This window comes from Spodoptera frugiperda, chromosome 2, assembly GCF_023101765.2.
Source record: "Spodoptera frugiperda isolate SF20-4 chromosome 2, AGI-APGP_CSIRO_Sfru_2.0, whole genome shotgun sequence".
In the NCBI taxonomy this organism is placed as follows: Eukaryota; Metazoa; Arthropoda; class Insecta; order Lepidoptera; family Noctuidae; genus Spodoptera; species Spodoptera frugiperda.
The window spans coordinates 4,965,228-4,991,304 of NC_064213.1; the positions used below are offsets into that span (position 1 = coordinate 4,965,228).

At 34.7% G+C, this 26,077-nt stretch overlaps 1 protein-coding gene across 1 annotated transcript in view; it reads right to left on the minus strand.

The window, feature by feature from the left end:
* Positions 1-310: 310 nt before the first annotated feature.
* The window catches only part of LOC118268899 (G-protein coupled receptor Mth2), a 100,348-nt gene continuing 74,581 nt past the window's right edge, over positions 311-26,077 (minus strand). The window contains exons 2-10 of the mRNA XM_050703825.1: positions 12,280-12,494; positions 11,284-11,510; positions 9,438-9,623; positions 8,688-8,766; positions 7,885-8,066; positions 6,460-6,585; positions 4,737-4,887; positions 4,205-4,394; positions 311-3,871 (exon numbers count right to left, since the gene is read on the minus strand). Of these exons, the coding sequence (XP_050559782.1) occupies positions 3,761-3,871; positions 4,205-4,394; positions 4,737-4,887; positions 6,460-6,585; positions 7,885-8,066; positions 8,688-8,766; positions 9,438-9,623; positions 11,284-11,510; positions 12,280-12,494 (1,467 nt within the window). The 3' untranslated portion in view covers positions 311-3,760. The remainder of the gene's footprint in view (positions 3,872-4,204; positions 4,395-4,736; positions 4,888-6,459; positions 6,586-7,884; positions 8,067-8,687; positions 8,767-9,437; positions 9,624-11,283; positions 11,511-12,279; positions 12,495-26,077) is intronic.

Consider the following 26,077-nt stretch of genomic DNA (forward strand, 5'->3'; position numbering starts at 1 on the left):
GCGCAGATATGCCAAGTTTCTGGACCTTCTTAATGACAAAATATCAATTTTTAATTATGCGGCTTTATTTATTGCTAGGTACCATATTTATACAATATTTATTTGTACGGGTTACGACGTCCATACTTTGGTTTAGCCATGTCCTTTGTAGCATCAAGAGTCAAAAGACAAGGTAGGCACAGGGTATATTTTTTCGTGGACAACACATAAGTCACTGTAATTTAAAAAATGTATAACGTCGGCTTCGAGGGCACTTTGCATAGACATTATTTTACCTGGGACATTAATTCTATAAAGAAAAAAACAAATATTATTTTATATAAAGCTTGTTTATTAACGTCATGTTTTGCAAAATAGACAAATATACACTTTTAAATTGTCATTTCACTTAAAAAATCCGCATCAACATTTAACAATTATTTAATATAATACATAATTACACACGCATACATGCTAACTTTAATACAGGAGACACGTTTACCATATATTACAAGACACTGCATTTTCAACCTTATTAACTAGATTTTAAAAATAATTTTCGCTATGTGAAGAAAGTTAGTTCAGAGGCCGATGGTCTCGTAAAACATAGTAAATATGTTCTAGTTTTTAAGGTAAATACACTTTTTACAAACTCAGCTCCATATACATTAGTTCCATAATAATATTCGTTTACTGTTAATAAAGATTCAATAATTTCATAATAGAAAGTAACAGTTTGGGTTTAAATAAATGAAAATGTACTTAAAGTTACAAGACTAATTATTGTCGTGGGTCCTTTAGATTTGGTTTAATTTTTTCCACACGAAAAATAATATTTAGCGAAAGCATAGCTGATTTAAGAAACGTGGATAGAATTAGCTTCGTATTCGGTAAAGGACAAAACGTTGCATGCAATAATGAACCTTATTTTATCAACTAAATAACGTACAATATCTGTTATTTACATTTCTTGAATTCGAGGAATATTGCCACGTTAGTGTAGTTCCGTATTATTTGGTTTCTAATTGTAAATAGAACAGACTTAAGTTTGATTCGTGTACTCGATGTGTTAATTAAGTATACACCCATCAAATTAAATAAATTGACATCGCCTGCTATGACATCAAACGCAGGTCAGACAAAACATAATAACACAAAGAAATATTACTTTACTAAAATGAGTCTAAGGATGGACCTTAGATTCACCAAAAATTACCTGAATTTTTATAAACCCCTATGCCAAAATAGGTGACTATAATCGCTGCGTTATGTGTCGCGGAATGCTACTCATGATTATGGCCTGTAGCACGGCTTGAAATTAGTCGAGTTCCTCATCAAACAGTTACGTGAGAAAGCCGATAACATAATAATCAATTTAGCGATATTTTGAATTTCACCAACCTATAAGTGACACCTATAGAAGTACAAGTAAGGGCTTATGTCACGCTAGTAAATTTTAGTTAAGATATGATTCAAGGATGGTGACGGCCATGACTGTCTCAAATATAACTTTCTGAAGATTTTCCCTAAACGTGTTCAGTGACGTAATGATGCGCAACATTTGGTCCCGACCGACTACGACTTACATCATCTCGCTCAGCATTCTCCGTCAAACCTTACACATACATTTCCTTATCTACACGTAATGGTATTTTAATAACTCTATTACGTATTCCCGTTTCATTATTCATACGACCAGTCTTATCCAGAATATTATTTTAATTTAGTACCGATAACATTTGCAAGCTAGTTTTCAAAATAAATAAATAATTTTACTTCATTGAATCGCAATAGAATATAATAATAAACTAATATAAAAGTCAATAGGATGAGTTGAGTGTGAACATTTGTTAATTTTGCAGAATTTGTTTTGTTTTTTTTTTTTGGATTTTCTGCTCCTCTTTTTATTGTTAGACCCTTCGACTTTAGAAATGACGTCATCTTATCTTTGAGCCACCATATATGGACTGCTCGAGCAGTTAGCTAGTGATTAACATACCCGGACTGCTCTTGCATTTAGAGTCAATAGCTTGAAGCTGCCATTGCTAACTACTCGAACAATCCATGTATGTACGTACGTAGAAGTTTATAGTTCACTTTGCAATCACAACTAGGCTGTTTTAAGCAGTCCCTGTATGGTGACCCTTAATGTGATACTATCAATTCGAAACAAAACTAACACCAGATATGAAAAATTAAAACTTCATACATTTTCAGTACTTACGTACTTTTTTACAAAGTTACATAACTTCGTATATAGCTAATTAGAGCAACAAATAACAAAAAGTGTTCGAGAATTACCCAAAAGCGAATTCTGAATAGCAAATCATGTCAAATTAAACAAAAATCTTAAAACATAAATTATTTTCCTGTCCCCATTAATTATGAATGAGCATTGAACATTAACTTGTAAACCACGTTATTTATAGCATAAGGATAAATATTGAATAACATAAGTCAACAATTCAAAGGAATTTTTGTTTTATCTATTAGAAAATGCGAGAAACAGACGTGTTCTTATGTATTTCAACCTAATAGGACTAATGTTTTGTGTTTAGCAATATAAATGCAACAATAAAACAAGTTGACGTCATTTCTCTACCATAAGTGTCCTTGACAGCAAAACCCAGTATTTTGATACAAAACTGTACATGTACAATTCCAAAAATGTCCACCTTAATAATTATAATTACGAAAATAAATTAAATAACCTACTTGCTTATAACATTTATTAAATTTAAATTATGACTAGCTCTCGTAAAGGAAATAAAATGCACCACTTTTTAGTTCACTATTTTCTATCGTATGGCACTACATATTTTCGTCTATCAAGAATGTAGGTTCCGATGCAGAGGTCACATCAGCTAATGCTTAGATAAAATCATTAACTTGGTCATGTACGTTATAAAAATATTTAATTTTCTTACACTAAGTATTAACAACCATATGTTTAACAAGCGAGGCTGGGTTAGGCAGATCTTGGCCACGGCTGCCTTGAATAAACTCAAATATAATCAATATAACAATTGCATAAAATACGTAACTAAAATAATAAAGTAAGCCTTGTGAATCGTTGTATCAACTAGAGCACCCAGCCATAGAACACGGTAACTTAAACTCTTAAATTAACCTAATAAACAGTTTGTTAGTTCATAGTACGTACAATACACTTATTATAATTATCAAACAAACAATTCAAGCAAAACAATATGACGATAGAACTTTTGCAAATAATATTATAAACAAGTTTTAAGGCTCTATCACAGGAATGAAATCATGAATGAAGTTCATACACCTTTCACAGTTACTCCGCAATGCTTTGAAGATTTCAATGTGAGCGGTTTCAAAGCGAACCTTAATCCCATTTAAGGAAATGATTCAGAACTCAGAACATTTTATGGACTATTCGTGGCTGATGTTACAGTCAATTCAATCAAGAATTATTTCGTTGGGATTCCTTGCAAAATAACATTCAACAACAAGTATTATAACATAAATATTTACATCTAATTAAAATTTCTAATAGACTCGATCGCCTACATCTCAAACATCGTTGGTTAATAACTTGGACTTACAATAACATAAAATAATTAGTTATTTTGCTTTTATATTCGTATAGTCGAGGAGCACCACTCACCACTAAAACTTCAAAGCCAATAATACTGTTACCATTATCAGTCTCGAGTGTATTACCTTGAATGTGAACAAGTTGTTCACGAGAGGAGTCTTGTTCACTATCATTCACTTGATCACTGACTACATTGTCGTTCACTTCACTGCACTACACATAGTCCCTTCTCCCAGCGCCTGCGATGATACTATTTCTTTCACTCACCACAGATACTTCTGAGCCGTCTTTTTTCCTTCTGCAGGTCGAGAAGAGATGTGAGGACTGTTGGGAAAAATACTTATTTTAGTCAGAAGACTTTACTTACTACGAATTCTTTTATTACAGTCGTTTCAGATAAAATTGCATCAACACGTTGCAACATTCCACCACACCTTAAGCAAACAGTTTGCATATTTTTTATCTCTAATCAGAAATGATATAAAAATTCAATATAAGATATATGAACATGAAATTTTATTTGGTTAGCTCTGGGTGTAGCCCAAGGTGACATTCTAGGTCCAATATTACCTTTGACGATTGTTACGTTATTTGATTTATCATGATTGATTACTTACTTATAGTATTTGTTTAAGTCTATATCTGTTCTATACTGACCTTAACAAGAGAACGGACGGGTTGTTGTAACACAAATATAGCGAAGATGACGACTCCTTGCAGCGCGTTCACGAGGTCGAACACCGACCAAACGGACATGACATCAGAGCCTGCACCTGCCGCCCATGACACTACTTCCAGTACCCATGACAATCCCATGATGAACGAAAGGAGGCAACACATGCGGAACCTGGTAACAAAAGAGGTTGTATATAGAATAGAATCAGGCGTTGCTTTGCGGAATATTAAAACTAAAAATGTAAGTAATGTATTGTTAGAAAAGAGGTTATATTTTAGAAACAGAGAATTCATCTGTTAGTTAATATGTTTCGTCGATTGTATATATGTGTCGCAACAGTATTAGTAAAGAATAGAATGCAAAAAAATGGAAATAAGATCTTCTTTTCGTTTAATTCTAACCTCATTTTAATTTCTAAAGCACTTTAATTTTTCGATACTTAACTACGATATCGAAGTAAATCTTAGAACAGATAAAATTTTCAAACAAAATTATAAATAATATAGAACTCACAATTTCTTGTACTTCTTGAGCCTCTGATTAAAATTCGTGGGAGCTTCTTGCGGTGGTGAAGATGTTGTTTCTGGTACCGGCTGCCCCAGCACCGACCTGAGCCGTACCCAGTCATCTGATGTACTGAAGTCTGAGTGTGTCAAATCTAAAGCTATTGAAAAAAAAGGAAATTATAATCTAGACCTTATACCCTTTGAAACAGAACACAAACTACCTAAAACCTCGTTATATTTAATGGCCGACTAATTTAATTTAATCTTTGAGAAATGGAAGATAAGAATGTTTTTAAGGATAAATTTAAGGATAAACGACTAGAAACTTGTTTGAAATAACACGGAGATCATAAGTCAACAGAGACTGACGCAGGATAACAAAATAGCTGAAGAATGCATGCCAAAATAGAGCATTAAATCGCAAGTCACGATTCGTACAAGCGAGGGAAATAACTAAGAAAAGGACAATGACCGATGTGAATTGTCACTACAGCTGTTATTAAGCAGAACATTTTACAAGGAAGTAATTCTTCTTCTGTCCAAATTCTGTCAATATTGACAGTTGTTAGTAATTAGGTGCACTTGTCATTATTTCAATTAGGAAAACGGTTAACGAGTTTAAGCCTAGAATGGGCGAATTTTTTTTTTTTGAATAAGAATCTACATTTCTTATGATATCTGTAGTTTTAGCAATTTTTGTATGGATTATTTAGTCGGTGTCTATTATATTATAGCCAAAATAACTTTATTTAAATGTAGTCTTATGTAATTGGAACGCTTAGCGGGTTATTTTATCTGTAGCTCGAAAACATTGCTCCACACTCAGTTTTTCGTGTCAGTGGATGCGTTTAAAAACATTCAAGTTCACATGTACAGGACACCCAGACCCGAAATAACAATTTGTGGATTACACAAAGAGTTGTTCCGTGCGGGAATCGATCCCGCTACACGTTGCATGGTACCCAATCGTCCAGCCACCGTGTCAACCGTGCAGTCATCTGTCTCTTTGTTTGATCGGACTCTGTGTCACTTTTAGAACATATACTATGTATGTGTGTATTCCAAACTACAGTTTACATAAGACAGCAAACAGTATAAAGTCTTCAAGATTTAAACAATAACATGAAGATACCAACCACATGTCATGCTTTGCATACGAAAACATATGACTCGTCTATTAGGAAGGACAAACGTTTGAAAGTATTGAGTAATGAGTTCAAAACAAGGAAAATATACTAAGAATTAGCTAAGCTTTAAACAAAATTCCTAAACAAATGTCAAACAAGATTAGGTAAATGTTTTTATGTTTCTCATGATTCATCAATTATTATTTTACGACCGACTACATACAAGATTTACTGTTTCTTATTCCATTCATAATAAAAATATAATACTTCTTATCATTATAATGTTTCACTACTTAATTTTTAACCGATCTCAAAAAAAAGAAGGTTCTCACAGTTACAGTCTCAGTTTGACCTGTATGTAAGTTTATGCGCGATTATCTCGTCTTTGGCTGAACCGATTAGAAGTGGCAGCATAATATTTTTCAGACTTACTTACTGAGAACCACTATTTTTGATGTCGATTAAAAAAGTAAAGTAATAATAAGACTTAGTTTCAAACAGAAAGTATTTCATTCAACTACAGATACTCGTACCCACTCGTACCTATACCTTCTTCATTAGATCGACTAATATTAATAAAGGAGAAACATAATTTCTACTTACGCGTAATATCCTTTAGTTTATCATAATGTGTAGCTATAGCTCTTGATGTGAAGAAAAATATACATAGGTTGCTGCATAGGATCAGCGCCACCGGTCCATAGAAGTATGGTAAGGCTGCTTGATCCGCTGCGAAAAATACAATAAATTAATAAAACATTTTAGTAACATTTTTCAATTACTTAACTTAGTAAGGGAAGGTCTTGTAGCCATTTTGGATCTTTCAATAACAGGAACGATGACTTGGTATAAAAATTAATAATCTGTTTAGTGCTTTAGGATTGGGAGCTAGCTACGTCATTTCTAAGTATAAAAAGTACCTAGATGCGTCGTCGCGTGATATTTCAAGTCAATAAATCGTCGAACATATTTGTTTCAGTAAGAAAATAAAAAATATGTGTCTAAAGTTACGGGCGGACTTAAAAATAAAAAATTGTTATCTACACTATTGTTAATATCCTAAACAGCTCTATACTGATCTAAAGGAACATGGACATAAATAATAAAAACCTACCATTTATGCTTTAAGTAAGCGTTCTTTTCCACCAGAGATGTGTTTATATGCTTGTTATTGCAAAGTTAAAAAAAGACAAAAGAAAGAAAGTTATATTGAGTGCTCTAAACTATGATTGCAGTTCTTCGATAATAAATATTTATCCTTATAGCGAAGCCTTATCAAACGGAAAATATTTTTATTTGATTTCATTCAACAATCTTACTGTTAAACAAACAGAAATGCAATTGATAATAAACGGATTCCACTAACGAACTGAGCAAAAAGTTCACAAATATCTCGAACAAATATTGAATTTTATGAAGAAAAAAAATGTTGTGAAACGAATAAAAAGTAATACTTGTATGCATTGTAGATAAAAGATTAAATTATCTATGTGACCGACGAACAAACGTACTATAAAAAATATTGTTCAGACAATATTAACCTACGATATAAAAATATTCTCTAGAGCATAAAAAACGTACCTACATAAGTGGATACAACCCATGTTTCTTTAGTAATGTACTATACGATATTATTGAATAGAATTACTTCTTAAGAAATATTTCATAGTATTAAAACTATTCAAAAATCTCAATCTCAATAATACTCTCGACCCGACAAATAGAATTGTTACGAATTTATTATTTTATTTATTTATTCAATTTCCATATAATTACATTACAATATACTAAGCCCCACAAAACCGTTTAAAACCGAATATAATAATATATACCATAACCACATCAACAACAACTAACTAATCAAATACAAACTGACCAAAAAATATGTCTTATAGTTTTACAGCTACAAAATGACCAAAAAGTTAAGAGTAGGCTGAGAAATCATTGAAACTTAGGCTTGACATCTAACCTCTGGTAGGCAAATCTACCGATAGGTAGGTTATTGGAATGCGCCGTAAAAGAACTTACTTTTAAACCAGCATCCCTTGACCCCGAAGTTAGGCTTCAGGTAAGTGCTAGGGACCGCTGGTGAGAGGTCCATGGTGATGGTCACTACAAGCAGCAGGATTGGGAAGAGCACTGCGTAGACGCAGTACCACGCAAATCTTCGTCTCATGCTGCGTCTTGTTACTGATGCGTTGATGTACCTCCTGTTTAAGAGAATTAACTTGTAAGTATTTAATATTAAGTTTAATAAATATCACTTATTCGGTGACTCGGAAAAGCATATTTCAATCATATAAATCACAGCTATAACAATATAGCATCATCCTTCATATCATGTGATATTCATAATGAATATCACGTGATGAGACTAATGATTAGTCTCATTAGTAAGACTACATATGACAAATACAGTATGGGGCAAGCCCATTATCGTATTCCTATTCATTGCTACTGAAAACTGTATACAACTTGATCAGGAAATGGAATCAAAAATATTTTTTTTATTTGTCAGTCGCGCTTACGAGTTTTCTACCACTAAATCTCAATCAATTGTGAAATTGCGAATTCAAACCTTTGCATTATTTAAGTGCTTACAATAAAAGTCTTAAAAGGAAACAATTCAAGCGTCACAAAGCAACATAAGAAAATAATAATGGACACAATTTTCGATATTATTATACTCATATATCACTCACATACACATCACACGTAAACACTTAACATTATAAGCGTTAAAAGCCCGATGAAGTAACTCATAAAGTAACGAGTAATAAATGTAACAGCGATACATTTAATGTCGTTACATTTAACAACGGAGTACTTACCGAACATTCAGGAATATATCGAAACACATCACGTTCAGCCAGAAGAAACATGACACGAATGAAAACTGGATCAAGTATGCTGTAACAAAATTATTTGTTAGATACCATATATGAAGAATTTGTACCATTGTATAGCACGGTCGATTTTCATCATCATCATCATATCAGTCCCAAGACTTTCATCATCATCATCCGCCGAGTGGTGTCCACTGCTGAACAAAGGCCTCTCCCTTTAGTTCTCCACGTAGAAGACGACGTCGTTCACTGGTGAATAATAATATAGACCTATATCGACCATTTGCAGATCGTCCATTATGCGGTTCCATAATAATATCAAAATCATCAAACTGTAACACTATCTGAAAAGGGGCCTGTCACATGAAGATATGCTATAATGTACGTAGTAATTACAAAATTGTTATCTTGGCGTTCCACGTGGAGGACTAAGGGGGATGCCTTTGTTCAGCAGTGGACGTCTCTCGGCTGATGATGATGATGAATTACAAAATTTATAAATATAGTGTAACAAATACTAACTGTAACAAAACTAAACTAAAATCTTTGAGATAGGATCCATTTTTGTCACCTAGATCAATCCAAAGATGTCTTGATCGGTCATTAATTTCGATCAATAAAGACAGTTTACGTGGATATGAAGACGCGAATATCTAGTTCAATGGCGATTAAAGAGAACTATATCCAACATTGAACAAAAACAGACCAATGATAATGATGATTTAACCAACTTACCCATAACATTGCAAGCAGCTGCAGGGAATGCATGGCCAGCAAGCTGCGTGGCTGCTAAACATGTGAATGCAAGCGCCAGACACACGGTGTGGCAAGCCAGGGCTTTGCCATGAGTATCCCGTAGCTCCGTGATGAAGAGGTATACTGATGCCGTCGCCAGTAGAAACGGTACTGATATTAGCAACCCTGGAAAAAAAGAACTGGTTAGTTTTGGAAGATTATAACGGATCAGTTACATAGAATTTTAAACCGTAACATAGCCTTGCTTTGGCACAAATGGAACGGCTTGACTGGAGTAATATTAGTGACCCGTCTGCTCGTATACCCATAAAAAATGTTTTTTTATTGATTTTCAACCGCATTATTTAAAATATTAAGTTAAAATCTATTTAATTATTTGTGCAGTTTGAGATACCTTCATGAACTAAAGGCAATACATTTAAAATTATTTAAATAAACAAATATCAATAACAAGAGCAGGTAATATCTCTGAAGCTTTGTCTTACTTAATTCCATTTAACTAAATGTTTCATATTTGTTTTAATTTCAATAAAGATCAGAAGGATTGGAAAGTGCTCCTTACAAAATTGAATAACGAGATGTTATTAATTAAAATACTATTTATAATTCTTGCTCTCAACCCGGCTTTGGGGTACAAATTCTTCAATAAAACCTTTTATGCTATACTAAAATAAGTTTTACATAAAAGGTTGGGAAAGTTGTGAAAATCTTCGGAGACTATAACAACGACGATCAAATAGTTAAGTAACTCGGTAACTAGAGTCTTCGCAACAAAGTTAACAATTTGTTCTTGTTACCAACAACATAACAAAAAGTGGAATTAATTAATGATCAACTTCGTATTTATTTGGGACGGAAAACACAACATACAGTTGGTGATTCCCATGAGGAACACATGGAAAGTTACTTATTATTTTGTGTTTACACTCACCGAAATATTGTATGAAAAATATTTACCAATGTACAAAATAAAGTGAAAAAAAATCGGCAGTAATTCTGAACAAAATTGCTAAATAAAAGATCGCGATATCATGTTAGTTTAATCAACTTATAATTCAAAAACGGAATACCTTGATTTTAAGGATCTTCTAATCACTTTAAATCGGCATTTTATCATTAATTGAAAAGGAAGTCCTGATTTAAAGATAAATCGCTCCAAATATTTGCATATAATAAATTAATATAGATCATTGATAAAGAATTTGATAAAATAGCCAGCCGTTATTTCTAGTTGTGATATAATATTTCATAATAATAAAATTTTACTATCTACATTTTGGTTTCCGTGATATTTTGTTATTACCTATTCTTTAACTTTTTCACTGAAACTCCATTGCGGTGCAACCAGTCGAGCCACAATGTTATCAGTAAGCCACAAAACTAGACACCAGAATCGCCACATCACCCTGCCACCGTATTAAAATGGAACTCGAAGATATAGCACTGGCGATGGCGGCCGGACTGGCGACTGAGTGTGTGGCACACCATATAGCTCTATAGTAATTAGTGGTGGCGCGCCGCCACATTGGTTGCGCCACCTAGAGACCACGTGAGATACTCTCTATAGGACTGTATACGTTTTATTGTTAGACTAAATATAGCCTTTAGGTAGTCAGTCATAGATTCCTTAATACTACAACTCACTTGAATTTGCGCTAGGGTCTACAACAAATAATCAACTTAAAAAATAACAGAAATAATGAAGCCCGGTATATACATACATGCCATGTCATATAATTGCCACAAAATTTGCCAAAAGATGAAGAACAAAAAGAAATCCTATTATCGGGACATTAAAGTTTACTTTGACTCTTTGAATACAAACCTGTAGCATAGGCGATAAGTGTGGACGATGTCTTAGTGTCCTCCATAGGAGTATCAAAGCAGACAACTGGTAAAGTAACCCCTGCTGGTATCGACTCGTTCCAAAACGTCTCCATACAATAATCTCGTGTACCGAGAAGGTAAGGTCTTGAATACGGGACAAAGAGAGACCCATTCACCAGAAGGTAGAACTCATCTTCACTGCGAAGGTCTGGTTCTAATTTGTACCTGTGGACAAGAAATATTCATTAGTATTCATTTTATCAATGTATATTATTAGAAAACCTCCTTTACACTTTTAGGACCATAACTCTCTTGACGCAATGGCGACGTGGCCAGAGACGTTGCTAACTAGTTAATTTTGAGTGTGTATACTTGGCAACGTCGCCAGTAGGTCTCCAAGTCATATATCTCAAACGAACTAGTTGGCGACGTCGCTGGCCACGTCACCTAAGACTAAAGACTTAAGCATTTTATAAAACAAACCCAAGATGAAATAAAAATAAACAAACAGACTCGCAGATTCAATTAATTAAGCGATTTTTTCTATTGAATTTAGTACTACACATGTTTTGAAACCAGACTCACAATTTCATGGATGAAAAAATCGGTCTACATTTTCTAATGAGTTTCAGGCACTTAGAAACTCTTACACAAGATTACAAAACGTTGGACAAAGCTTATCACCATTATCGTAATTGGGTAGTCCCCAATCAAACGTGATTATTTATTAGTCATTTCTGTATAATATTTTGCTTATCTTTAAATGATAAGTAAAGTAAAGTTTTGAATAATAAATAAATCAAATATTCTCACAAAATTTAACCAACGAAGCAATGTAACCAAGAAATGTATAGTGAACCTATTTGAAAAAGACTTCAAAAAACCTATAGAATTTCTTGCTCGTTATTTTCCATAGGAGTCTATAATTTAGAACGAACAAATAGGTTCATTACAGGATTGATTAATCTACGTATAAATAATTCTAAAGACTCACTTTTCATAGCGGCATGGGTTCCCAACCAGGGTCTCATAGACATTAGTGTCATAACTGAAGATATGAGTCTCGTTTGCTTGATGGAAGATTGGCGCGAAGGTCAGTGTGGACCGGGCGCAGAAAGTCTTCACATTGCCATCCACTATCTCCACTGTGAGGTTCTGTCCGCTTGGACAGCATTTGGGGACCACTGCCACCTCCTTGGCTTCTTGCTCCTGTGGACAAAACATCAAATTAAAAACAGTTACCTATGTATATTGTTTATATGTACAAACAACTGTAATAATAGATTCATAAACAAAAAGAGGACAGGTATTTCAAGTAGTAAATTATACATGTAGCCTCAAAATTATCCGCCTTAAAAATAAATTATCGTAATTGAGTTGAGAATTAATAATTCAAGTAGTTTCCGTAGAAAATTGATGGGTAGCTATACTGAAGAATGATAAAAAAATGTCGACCAAGTAATATTACCCAAATTATGTTAAGTAAAGACCGTACTCAAACAAGAATCCAATTTAATAGTCATTATTTGAAAGCCCACTTAGAATTTAGTCACATAATGTTTTTTTAAGACGTGACGTCATATTTTAAATTGGGTCATGCCACAGATATAAGTAAGGACAAGATAATTACGGATGTCATTCGGACGATGATAAATTGCGACCCAGTGTAGCTGAGTCCCATCAAAATTCAACATACGCATTTGATCTTTGACGCACATAAAAGAAATTCGACTGAGGTTGATGACGTAAGACGTTCATTTAGAATCGGTCACGTCTTTCAGAATAGTTAATTCTTGAATATTAGTCGGCGAAGCAAAGCTAAAGACGAAAGGGTTGAGAGGAGGCCAACAAAAGTCAAATTCAAATATTGTAATGAAGTTTGAAAATATATCTACCCACTTAAATTCGAAATTTCGCTGAATAAACAAGTTTATTTATTTGAAAGGACGCTCCAATGTCAAGATTTATTCAACAATTAATTTGAATCTCAATAAAAGTTGGTGTTCTTGTTCTAATTACTCTGTTATATTGATCATCATTGACAACTGTATCAAAGTATATTACATGGGACATATAACACAGATGGTGAAAAGTGGTTGTATATTGTATAGCGGCTTTACGTGCCGTAATGTGCACCTCTGCCAACCCCTTCGGGGATAAAAGATTTAACGTTGCATCAATATCTATGGCGTAAACTCATCTACTACAAGTTAATTTTCATTTACGACTCATATGAAATGTTTGAAACTCACGTTTAAGAAAACTAATACTGTTATAATATATAAAATACAAATAATCACAAAAAAAATACTCTCGGCTTCGATTCTAATCCAATTGGGCTAAGGCCAGAAGATTAGTTTAGCCATTTTCACTTGTAAAAATAAAAGTAGGAAGAAGCAGGTACAATTATAGCTTCAACTAGTGAATAGTTGATAAAAATATCTGTGCACAATATTCCGATGTCGACGAATGCCAAATGTACTACAAACTCAAAGTGAAAAATAGAGTACAGTCTGGAATTAAAATGCTTTGTTTTATTGCAAAGAAAACCTAAATTTAAACTGACGTATTAGATATTCGATATTTTATTGTGTGAGAGCCATGCATTCAGCATGAATGGGTCGGCTCGACTGGAGTAATACGACGGCCTCGCAGAAAACCGACGTGAAACAACGCGTTGTGTTTCTTTGTGTGAGTGAGTTTACTGGAAGTCTAATTACGCCCCTTCCTAATCTTCCCAACCCATAAAAGGTTGGCAATGCACTTGTAACACCACTGGTGTTTCGGGTGTCCATGGGCGGCGACGATTGCTTACCATCAGGAGATCCGTCCTTTACTATAAACAAATATATTTTTCCTGCTCCAGTTCTCACAATTCATACATAAATTAAAATATATAGTGATATAAAAACAGTTACCTAATAGTAAATAGCACAACGTTTCTTACTTTCATCCACCTAACTAATCTGTAACATTTCGGCTGAATACAAAGCGTATAACAAATACCAAAATAGGAGAAAACATCAGCCTACAAAAGGTCGTCTACGTGCTACGGAGTTCGGTACATTACATTTCGTTCAGCTAAAATGTACGAGTAGTGAGACGGTGGTATCGAACGCTACGTCTGTCACGCGTCTTGTTACGGACGTGCCCGCAACGGTAATGAGACAACTGGTGACATTCAACATCCCGAGCCCGTGTGTAATGCACAATCTATGGAGTGATACATCCAGATGGAAGGAATGGAACATTCCACCAGATATGTGTTTCGTTCTCTATTTTGTTCTATATGTGACGGAGTACTAGAAGTCTTGGTAAAATGTTCATATCTTCTATGTTACTCTATTCGAGTTAGTTATTATTTTTGAAAATGTTAAAACGAGATGCGATACTATCATCACCGGTGTATTTGTCGTTCGTCGCGCTTACATTTCGTTATTATGAACCCCGATATGATTCGAAATTAGTCGATCATCTTGGAATAACCATATTATTGAAATATAATTTTACATTACACTCCAACCATCGTTAGGTTGAAGATACTTCCCTTCTTCTTTAATAATAGTTTTCAGTTTATCATTAATTATTATTAACGTTGTCTTCTACCAAGGCCCTCACCCTAATTAAACAAATATCCTTATTTCACATTTATAAAACCCTAATTACTTCTAACTACGAAGAAACAAAAGTTCAGAGCCACCCAAAGGGTTTCCAAATTTAGGCATATTTGTTCTTCATTTAGAAGATTTGTTTCTAAGTGGGTGATCACGGTACTGTGTTTGTGAATCGTATGTGTTTAGGGAAAGTTGTGATTTTTCTTGCAAACAGGCTTAAGTATCAGATTAGGTTGTTTGCCGTAGCATTTTGTGGAGTTCGGACCTTAGACCTCACGCGGTATTAAGTACGTTTATCGTAATTGGTACTGACTACACATTTCTCGTACGGTTCTATTATTTTATGTTAAACGATCATTGTTGTGGTGTAAGGATCTGTTATTTTGTGATTGATTTGTCATTAATTTATATGTGTGACAGCTTTGATATGATTCAATGAAAGTAAGATTGTAAAACTGTAGCAAAGAATACTGCTTACATTATTCACATCAATAAATAAGGAAAAAAAATGTAAAAAAATATAAAGGCGTTTATATTTATGAGTACACTGATTGCACACGCAATCAGTGTACTTTGTTTTACTCGATCTAAATAAAAGAACGGTAGACCAACACAACGGTAAACACATTAAACAAATAAATAATGTCTAGCATTTCTATGCCTTTTCAACAGAATAATACCAACTCTAGTACAGCTAAGTAAATATAATTACGAAACAAAAAGTCTCATTTGCCGAACAAGGGTTCAGAGAGCCATTTGAGTCGGGAACTCTCAGGCTTCCTAAATATTTAGAACAATTCCTTTCTTTCTAAGGATTCTTTATGGAAATATCCGGGAACTGAGGACCGTGACGACACAAGACAACTTCCACGAAAATTTCGCAAAGGAAACCCTAAAAAATAGTCGAAAGAGTTTTTACTCTTTCCTAGAAATGGTTTCCTGCTTGTATTTAAGAGCGGGGTTTTTAAAATGAGACTTTATGCCAAGGTAGAAAGGACGATGTTGTATAAACATTTAAAATTAAGTAAAGACAAAGCAATATTTATTCAACATGTTTAATTAAGAAAATATTTCTTAAACAAGAAACATTACTACCTACTGGCAAATATCTTTGTTTAAAATAACGTTGCCTCACACGAGGATTTTCTCCTGTGTCGTGAGTGCGTTTACAAACATATCATTTCACGTACACACGACACCTAGACCCGAAACAACAATATGTGGATGACACACAGAATTGCGCGACAGCCGTTCTGTATAAAAACATCATAATGAGGAAGGGTATGGAAATCTAAAATTCATTGCTGAAGCAATATTCTCTTGACCTGTACCTTGATCGAAATCATCATTAAAACTGACATTACCTAAAGATAAAACCATTTTCGATCCACCTCCAAACCATACCTAAACTTTGAAATTGCTAACAACTGGCATACCAAAGAGAGATCTCCTCATACAAGCACCAACTAGTAATATTATAAATGATCTCTGGGCAATACCTACTCCAGTAGTCAAACGGCAGGTCGTCAAAGCAAGCTGACCCAATTCCAGACGTACATAGGTACATCGGTAAACACTGAATATTGGCAACAGGTCCCTAGCGATCATCGAGAATTTGAGGTACGTCGACGTTCTGCAAATTATATACGAGTATACGTAACCTTTACGGTGAAAATGATTCGACGGTTGCATATAGGCTCGGTATCTGGCAATCATTATTTTACCTAACCTAAAGAATTTCTTCTATGTTGGTAAAATTTTACATTTAGTAGCATAGAAACGCAACGCCTTTTATCTCCGAAGTGGTAGGCAGAAGTGCACATTACGTCACGTAATGCCGCTATACAATGTACACCCAGTTTTCACCATTTGTGTTATAAGTCCCATGTAATAGGGCACAATTCCAGACTCCGTGGTACTACTGAGAAATTTTCGAATAACCGAAAAAAACCCAGTAATATAACATAGAAATTCGGCAGTGTTAAGACCAGAGAGGCTTCAGTGTTTCAAAACAGTCATCAAGAAAAATAAGTTGAAATAAAGACTATTCCTTTCAATCTGTCTTGCAACTCTTTGTGTGGTTTTGGTGTCATAATTATGTATGTGAAATTATATGTTTATAGACGTAACCACGACACAGAAGAAAGCCCTAGTGTAAAAAAAGTACTTTCAATGATATTATAATATTCTCGTGAAATGTAAGAAAGATTCATTTAAATAATAAACTGCACATCACGCGTGCACCAATAAAACATATTGTAGACTACATTACATTAATCCATCAAGACTTAGACTACATTATTATAATGTACCACTGAGATCAAATCCAAGGCAATTTGCCAAGTAATAAAAACACACAAAAATAATTTCATCAATTGCTTAGCTGTTAAATGATAAGTAGTTTGTTTTGCATCTTGTAAATGCATGGTATATGGAATGTGGAGCCATTGGAGAGATGCCGCAAAACTCCGATTGACCGCCAGATCAAATGTCGCAAGTGGGGATGGATAGGCCATACGATTGGATAGGTTCCCGACCATATTTCCAAGCTGACCTTGGGCTGAAAACCCAAAGAGTTAAGGAAGCATGGCTGTCCTTACCAAACCTGGCGGCGTAAAGTGATAGCAGAAGCGACGGGCATCGGAATGACGTGGAGCGAGGTGAAGTGGGAAGTTCAAGACCGATCGAGATGGAAGATTTATATGTTTAGGTCAAAATATAAATGGTTACGGTAATTAGAAATGTAAAAAAACTGTCAAACCGGAGAATAGTCGAGGGTAGTTCTACTTAATTCTATACAGGCCATGAGGCCAGGTGGCCAGCTGAAAACCTAGATTAAAAAAACAGTTTAGACGTGAACACAGTGCATCGGTTATTTTCGTACACTTTTCCCACGAATTGACAAACATTTCTTGGCACTTATCGCAATTTTTATCGTTACACAACTGTAACACGTCACAGTGATAATAACGGAATCCCGAAATGTTCTAAGAAATGTTTTGAATTAAATATTTCTTCGAATACTATATTAATATAGTATAAGTATCTTATCTACAGATAATAAGGTATTATTTTGAACAACAATTTTTATTAGACCATTTCTAGACCGATTATAGAAATCTAAGTCATAAAAATTTATTAAGTACATTTTGACAGGAATTTTCGCAAAATACATTGTGCATACACCTTTAGTTGTCTTTCAACAATCAAATTTGACTTGCCCGCTCAATCAAAAGCGAGGTATATCAAGATATATTACTATCTGAATGAAGTCTTATCATCGACAATGTTTTACGAGAAATTCAGAAGGAAAAAGTAATCTACCTTTAGATAATACATAAATTCGGGCACTGGGTATTTTAGGGATTACCTATTCTGATACTGTATGAAGATTATATCTATAGAACAAAGTATTGTTAGTTACATAATTCTTTATGATATTTGCTTTTTGGTATATATTAACAATAAATAAATGGTGAATTAAATCCCAATGTCTCAATGTTTCATAACAGGATTACACAATGTTTAGTCATTTATTTGGTTGTTACTTTCTGTAGAAACACCATAAACTTATTTGCTACAACATTCTTATACAAAAGACAAACAAGAGACTAAAAAGAATATCTGTTTCAAAGCAAAAATATTACATTCATCACATCGGATCCTGATGTAATGTAATTTGCTTGAAACTGATATTTCCTTGACAAGTATTAGAATTAAATTCATAAAGGGAAAGCTATCAGATACCAGGAGGACATAACACGCAAGCGGGTAACAGGAATGAAAATATTTCCACGACGCGAGGCACGTATTCGTTCCGCGTAATAACTAGGACAACGCGAGAAAGTAAATATGCCTGGAAAACCTCCTACATATTCTATTTACCTGGTTATGATAATACGTATCGATAATAAGTTGATAAGTATTCCGTGGGAGATTGGAAATGTCTTAAACACGTCAGCCCGCCTAGATACGTCTCATGCCTTTCGAATTTATGTTTCTACGTAGCTATATTGTCATAAAATATTCAAGAGCTACGTAAGAATGGTAGATCTGACGTTTATATTGCACTTTTCATATTCTTTATACTTTGAGGCTCTTACAGAAGGAAATATGAAAAGTTTAATATAGTAAATGAAAAAAAGCTTGGGAAAAGAAGATTTTGTGTTGGTAAAAAAGCAAAACTACATCGTAGTTCTTATTTATAGATTATATCGTGGTACTGTGTTTGGTGTTTTGCAAAAAGATAGGTAACAGCAAAAGCAGAAAACTCAATAATAGGTACTTCAACGGGGATCGAACTAAGAGCCTTGAGCTTAACATACAATCTGAAGAACAATAGCAATATTTTATCATACTAAAACAAAGTTACTTCACATCAAAGAAGCAAGGTTAAAGATAGTGGATTTATCGATAAAATCTGATATGTTTTGATAAAAACTGTAACCATGCAGTAGATGCAAAAACTAAACAACCAAGAAACGGTCAGTCATCATGATGAACAGCTTATGACCGTTCTTCAATGCAGTCCTCGACAAAGAGGTATAATTCCGCGATTGACAAGTGGGTTGAAGATCACAGTTGAACACATTGAACGCCGTAGTGGTCACCGGTGACCGACGTTAGCGGAGTATTTGCCTGTTTTCTATTGTCAGTCAAAGACTTAAAAAGTACGAGTCAGAAAACGCAGGCCTGTTTCGGTCAGTGGGTCGATTTAGATTTCTAAAATAAATGTATAAATCCTTGGTCGGATCTAACAGCACCCGCGAGAAGAATAGAGGTGGCAACGAATACATTCTACTCTACCGGCTATAAAGTAAGTAAGCATGACGTACTTATATTTTAGGTTCCATACTCAGGTTTTACGGTAGGTAGTTTGAGAGCTATTCTAGGCATTCACACCTTATGCGGCGTATTTCGGGTGAATACACTCCTTCTTCTTCCATTAGAGTCGAGAGCTCGAGAGTATGATAATTTTGAGTCAGGTAAAGTATTATTGAGTAAATTTAGGCATCACACTAATATTATAAATGTGAAAGTTTGTTTGAATGTTTGTCCGTCAATCATGTTGAAACTACTGAATGGATTTTGATGTTTAATATACAGACAAGGTATGAGCGGACTTAAGTGGTTTCAAATTACTAATTTGAAAAGAGAAATAACAATTTCTTTGACCCAACAGAGTCCCAACTTTGACCCAAATTTTTAGATCAATGACTTAAAAAACTAATAGGTATACGCTTTATTCTGAATTCCTATTGGTTATAAAATTTGGGTCAAAGTAACCCTGTTACTAAACCTTACCGGTATCGAAACAAAAGCACTGTAAAGTTATTCTAAACTTTTATATCGTATCAACCACTTCCAGCCTCAAGCGTTAGGATTAAAATCCACGCAAAGGCGGCAGACCATCAGTATTTGTTGAAGCAATCTGCTCACAGTAAGCCGTGGCAAGCCGCGGCTTTACCCGTGTATCACTCTCACTGTGCGGCCGGCTAGCTGGGAAAATATTTACTTTCTATTACCTGCCTTGAGCAGCTGGAAAGCAAAGCCCTTTGAATAATTCGTGATGATATCCTTCGTCTTATCGATAAGATAAAAATATACGCATACTTATTTGTATTTTCAGACTTGATTGAATACAGTTAATATTATTATGTACTAGTTTCCGCCAGCAGCTTCGCCGACAATCCTGCGTGATAAAAAGTACATACCCTATCACCCAAAGCAGTTAATACCTTTTCTGTATACCAAATTTCATCAAAATCCATTCAGTAGTTTCAGCGTGATTGACGGACAAACTAGTTGCTTTTTTCGTGAAGGTTTAAATGTCGTATCGGTTTGAAAATACTAAATGAATTGTAACAATAAAGCAAAAAGAAATATGGTAAATTACGTCTTTATTATAGTTTATTTAAGCATGATGTAGGTAATCTAAATATAGAACTAGTCGCTAAGATTCAAACCTTTATATTAGGTGTCAATATCATACCAATTGGTGTTAATATGCGCTCTAGGACGCTAAATTGTTGTGTCTGTCTGTATTTTAATAAAACATCAGGTATTGTATGTAAATGTTCTAGACTTTTGGTAACGTAATTATGTAATGACTATTGTTTATAACCCATCTCTTGTTCGCTGTGTGAATACGAAATCTGGAATTCGGTGATGATTGCACAAATATTTCCAGGAATCTGTATAACTTTATAAAAAAGAGTCCCTATTACCTTTGGAAGTAAGTATGCCTAACTTCAAAGAACAACTATGGGAAGAAATGATGTAACACGCACGAGAATACTAACGTGAAACAACGCTTGCGTTGTGTGCGTGAGGTTACTAGAGGCCTAATTACCCTCCTTCCCAATGTTCCCAATCTCCGATTCCCCAACAACCTTTAAATTCCAAACCCCAAAAAGGCTTCTTCTTCTGGTGTTTCGATTGCTTACCATCAGGTAACCCGCCTGATCGTTTACGGCGAATACCATAAAACAAACAGTAATAAACTACACATGAAAAATTGTTACGAAAAATCCTAATGATACACAAGACACTTTATTAAGTATTTTCAAATGATAATAAACGCGTGTCACATAATTCTCTGGTCGGACAATTCAACAACGTAACCGCAGGCTCACTAAGAATGTAATGTCAATATTAATCTAGGCAAGTGTCTTAGTGAAGGAAAACGAATCTTATTGGAAATTCAATTAACATTGGCACCTAAATTCGTTGATGATATTAGATTAGGAGGAAGACTCTCGACCGTGAAAGACAAATTAGGAAAGGAAAGGAATATTTGGACAAACAAATGGAACTCACTATTATTTTAAAGTAGTAAATAAATGGAAGTACATACCTTCCTAAAAAAATAATACTTAGTACTTCGCGGTTTTCTACTTAGTGTTATTTTTATCCAACAAAAATCTTTTAAACCAACAAAGCTTTACTTTACAAGTTCTATATTTAACTAAACTAGCAACAAAAACGCGAACAACACTTTAATTACACCAATTTGACTTAAGCGCATTTCGTGAAACCAGCTCTATATAATTACCCCTATTAGTTATAAATACCAACAAATTCAGCATTAACACAACATCATTTATTGTATTTCTTTCCACCACACACACATACATACACTCTCTTTATCAATGAGCCTTATCTGAAGAAGATATAGGTCCTTCTAAGGGGGTATCTGCAGCAGACGGTCCTGCGGTACTTAACAATATTTATTTCGGCACTAGGGGCAGTATATTTTTTGCGAAGAATGCTCATATTAACTGAATCCTATCTTGTGAGAATGAATGTGGTGCGTGGAGTCTCGGAGCAATCTCTTTAAGTGGCTCTTGCCACAATACAGGCAGGGTACAGTATGTGAAACTAAAATAACATTCCGGTCCTTCGAGACGTGCTTGTAATCGTTAAAGTGAGAGAGTATTTTTGGATCTCTGTCTTATAAAAAGTGAACTATTTTAGTCAAAATATTGTTTGAGGTTGTTTTTATGATTATATGCCTATGACCTACATTATATAAATACAAACTTTAAGTTAGCATTAGTTCATAAATGATCATGATGAATTCATCACGGAAGGTAAAAATAAAACACAAACTAATCCAATATGTTATGTTACACTAATAAAGTCCTGAACATAGAAATCAGTTTCAATTGAAACCACTTTAGGCAAATCTTTATAATACCCTAAAGACCAACCTAAAAAACCTATCCAAGTTCTTTCGCCCAAAACTTCTGTAACGTTCATTTCATTCTATGTCTACGTAAATACTGTCTTATCGAGCTTTATTAGATATTTATTCACTCACATCCCACGCCCTGTGTCCTCCATGTAACTTGCATTATAATATCGTTACAATTTGTCACTAACCCTGCCCAGTACCAGTTTGTTTTACGTTAACGCAAGCGACACATTTATGATGTTCGACGCTCTGATTGGCTGCTCCAAGTTAACCAACCAATCAGAAGGCTCTATCGCGGTAACGTAAAAATAACTAGCACTAGGCCCTTGCATTCTGCACAAGCTCGACCTAATTCCCTAGAAAAATTCCAAGGTCGTGCAATTAAGTTTTTTAAAAGCAATTTGCTTTAAGTCATGCGAAATGCAATTTTCTTTGTCTCGAGCGCAAAAGAAATTAGGTGAGAGCAAGTTATTTAAACAATTACTGAGCTACCTGTATTCTTTTATTTTATTTGACTTTGCAGTAGCAGACTTTGTTGGCTTTTTATACTGGAAGTCTCTTTTTAAGCGGATATTGGTTTTATTAAATATTCTTTCATCGTCTTTGTGGCATTTTCATTGTAGTAGTATTTTTTACTTTGTGCTAAGTTTGCATTTTGTAAAATTGTAACGTGTAAGTAAAATTTTGTGTCACCAGTCTTTTACGAGTGACGTCATTATGACAAGTCACAGTCGAAACTAATAATTTTAGGAATCCAAGATACGATATTTGAATTTCTTGCGAAATGTAAGAGAATGCAAAGAATTCCTAAAATTCCTAAGGGCATAAAAATAACCCAGTACGTACATCGTACACGTATCGAAAAGCAAACAGCGATACACTCACATTACGTCATAACAAACCATTATTATTTAGTAGTTGATAAAAATGGATGCTCATATTCTTTCGAAGAAATAATACCAATGAATACATGACTAACCTTTCCCCTTGTATCAACACGGAAGTGAGTCATATAACAAATATAGTTTTATAAACTATGTTACAGTATAGTAGGTAGTATTATTATTTAATCTAAAACCAATTTGTATAGCTCAATGACGTAAGTATATTTAATTATTATTTTTTGTTATTTCATGATAAAAATTCATTAAGTAGTGTAAAAAAGACCTTAAATGAAATAATCAGTTTTTAGTATTTATTTTTTTATGCGTCTACCACACGTGCATGCTTGACCGCAGTTTTACTTGCGCATGCCAGCTTGTACACTGAACACTGTGCGTGTAGTTGGTAAAACGGTAGCATGCGCAAACTCCAATGCTTGGCTTGATGGTTTTTAAACTTGATATTCTGGCATGCGCAAGCTATACTTGTACAAACTTGTCTGCGCGTGTGGTTGGTAGTTCAGTGTTCAAGCCGCTCTAAAGTCGAGTGGAGTAACTGTACGCGCACGGTCGTTAAAAATGAATAAAAATAATAATTAATTCCGCCAATCGCTTGGCTCATCTCTTAAATCCTTGAGTAGATGTATATGTGAATGAATTTTTCTATTCAACAGCCATTTTTTTGTCCACTTTGATCGTTTACACTTTGACTTTTGTATTTTCTTTTTTTTCACAAGCAAACACTTGAAAAATAATAGCAGAAGAAATAGTTCTTCATTGGGAAACATTGTTTCCACGCCGACAAGAATGTGGCTTGCGCGTACTTAACTGTGCCGTGTGGTAGACACATCCGTGTTCAGTCTTTTCATGCGACAAGCATGTGCAATTAAAACTGTGGTCAGGCATGCACGTGTGGTAGGCGCATTAGGTAGTCAAAATTTTTGTCAAGCACACTTATGCGTCTACCACACGTGCATGCTTGACCGCAGTTTTACTTGCGCATGCCAGCTTGTACACTGAACACTGTGCGTGTAGTTGGTAAAACGGTAGCATGCGCAAACTCCAATGCTTGGCTTGATGGTTTTTAAACTTGCTTGAAATTCTGGCATGCGCATGCTATACTTGTACAAACTTGTCTGCGCGTGTGGTTGGAGCAGTGTTCAAGCCGCTCTGAGTTTAGTCGAGTGGAGTAACTGTACGCGCACGGTCGTTAAAAATGAATAATAATTTAATTAATTTCGCCAATCGCTTGGCTCATCTCTTAAATCCTTGAGTAGGCTGTGAATGAATTTTTCTATTCAACAGCCATTTTTTTGTCCACTTTGATCGTTTACACTTTGACTTTTGTATTTTCTTTTTTTCACAAGCAAACATTGAAAAATAATAGCAGAAGAAATAGTTCTTTCATTGGGAAACATTGTTTCCACGCCGACGATGTAAGAATGTGGCTGCGCGTACTTAACTGTGCCGTGTGGTAGACCATCCGTGTTCAGTCCATGCGACAAGCATGTGCAATTAAAACTGTGGTCAGCATGCGTGTGGTAGCATTACTTATCGAGTGACAATGTAACGGGAATTATTTTCCACCTCTAGTGGTGGGAAATGAAAAACGTCTTGTCAGGTTGCATTCTTCAGTACTTACTAAGTCTATAGTATAGACTGATATTTGACTACTTAATTAGACTTGTATATAAGACTAGCTATTTCCGCGCGGTTTCACCCGCTCTGCTCAGTTCCTATTAGTTGTAGCGTGATGTTTTATAGCCTATAGCCTTCCTCGATAAATGATTTATCCAACACAAAAAGAATTATTTAAATCGGACCATTAGTTCCTGAATTACGCGTTCAAACAAATTTCAGCAAAGTATAGATATAGAAGTATTACAAATGTTACGCTCTATTATTAATATCTATAATACTATAATCACAATACGAATGTTAAACCTATTTTACCAAAGATTTAAAGACATGCTTACAATATGCTTATGTCAAATAATATTTCCTTATCTGCCACTCGTTAAAGTAATTGACTCCACAACAGCTTGCGTAATGTTTACCACCAGCATATAGTGTACCTACTCACTCTACATTTGCTCAGTCCAACAGTTGACTGTAAACCGTAAGCGAGTACCCATCACCGACCACACACGGCTATTTATTTGACTTGTGTTTTATACTACATATGACTCAAGTTGGACTGTAGTTTTAACTTTTAGCGCTAGGTTCAGTGGCTAGGCTCTTGTACTGCAGGCGAGTAATCTTTTTTTATGGTATAAGCCGGTAAACGGGTAGACGGATCTCCTGATGCTAAGAAATCACCGCTCCATGGACACCCGAAAGACCAGAGGCATTGTTACAAGTGCGTTGCCGACTTTTAGCGGGTTAGGAATTTAAGGGTTGTTGGGGAATCGGGGATTGGGAAGGGAGTAATTGGGCCTCCGGTAACCTCACTCACACAACAAAAAACAACGCAAGCTTTGCTTCACGTCAGTTTTCTGTGTATAGCTATCACTCCGAAAAATGCAGCCTCAAATTCGAGAGCACATTCACAATAGTTGAACACAACAGAAAGTATTGTTACGTAATGCTCCATATTATCAT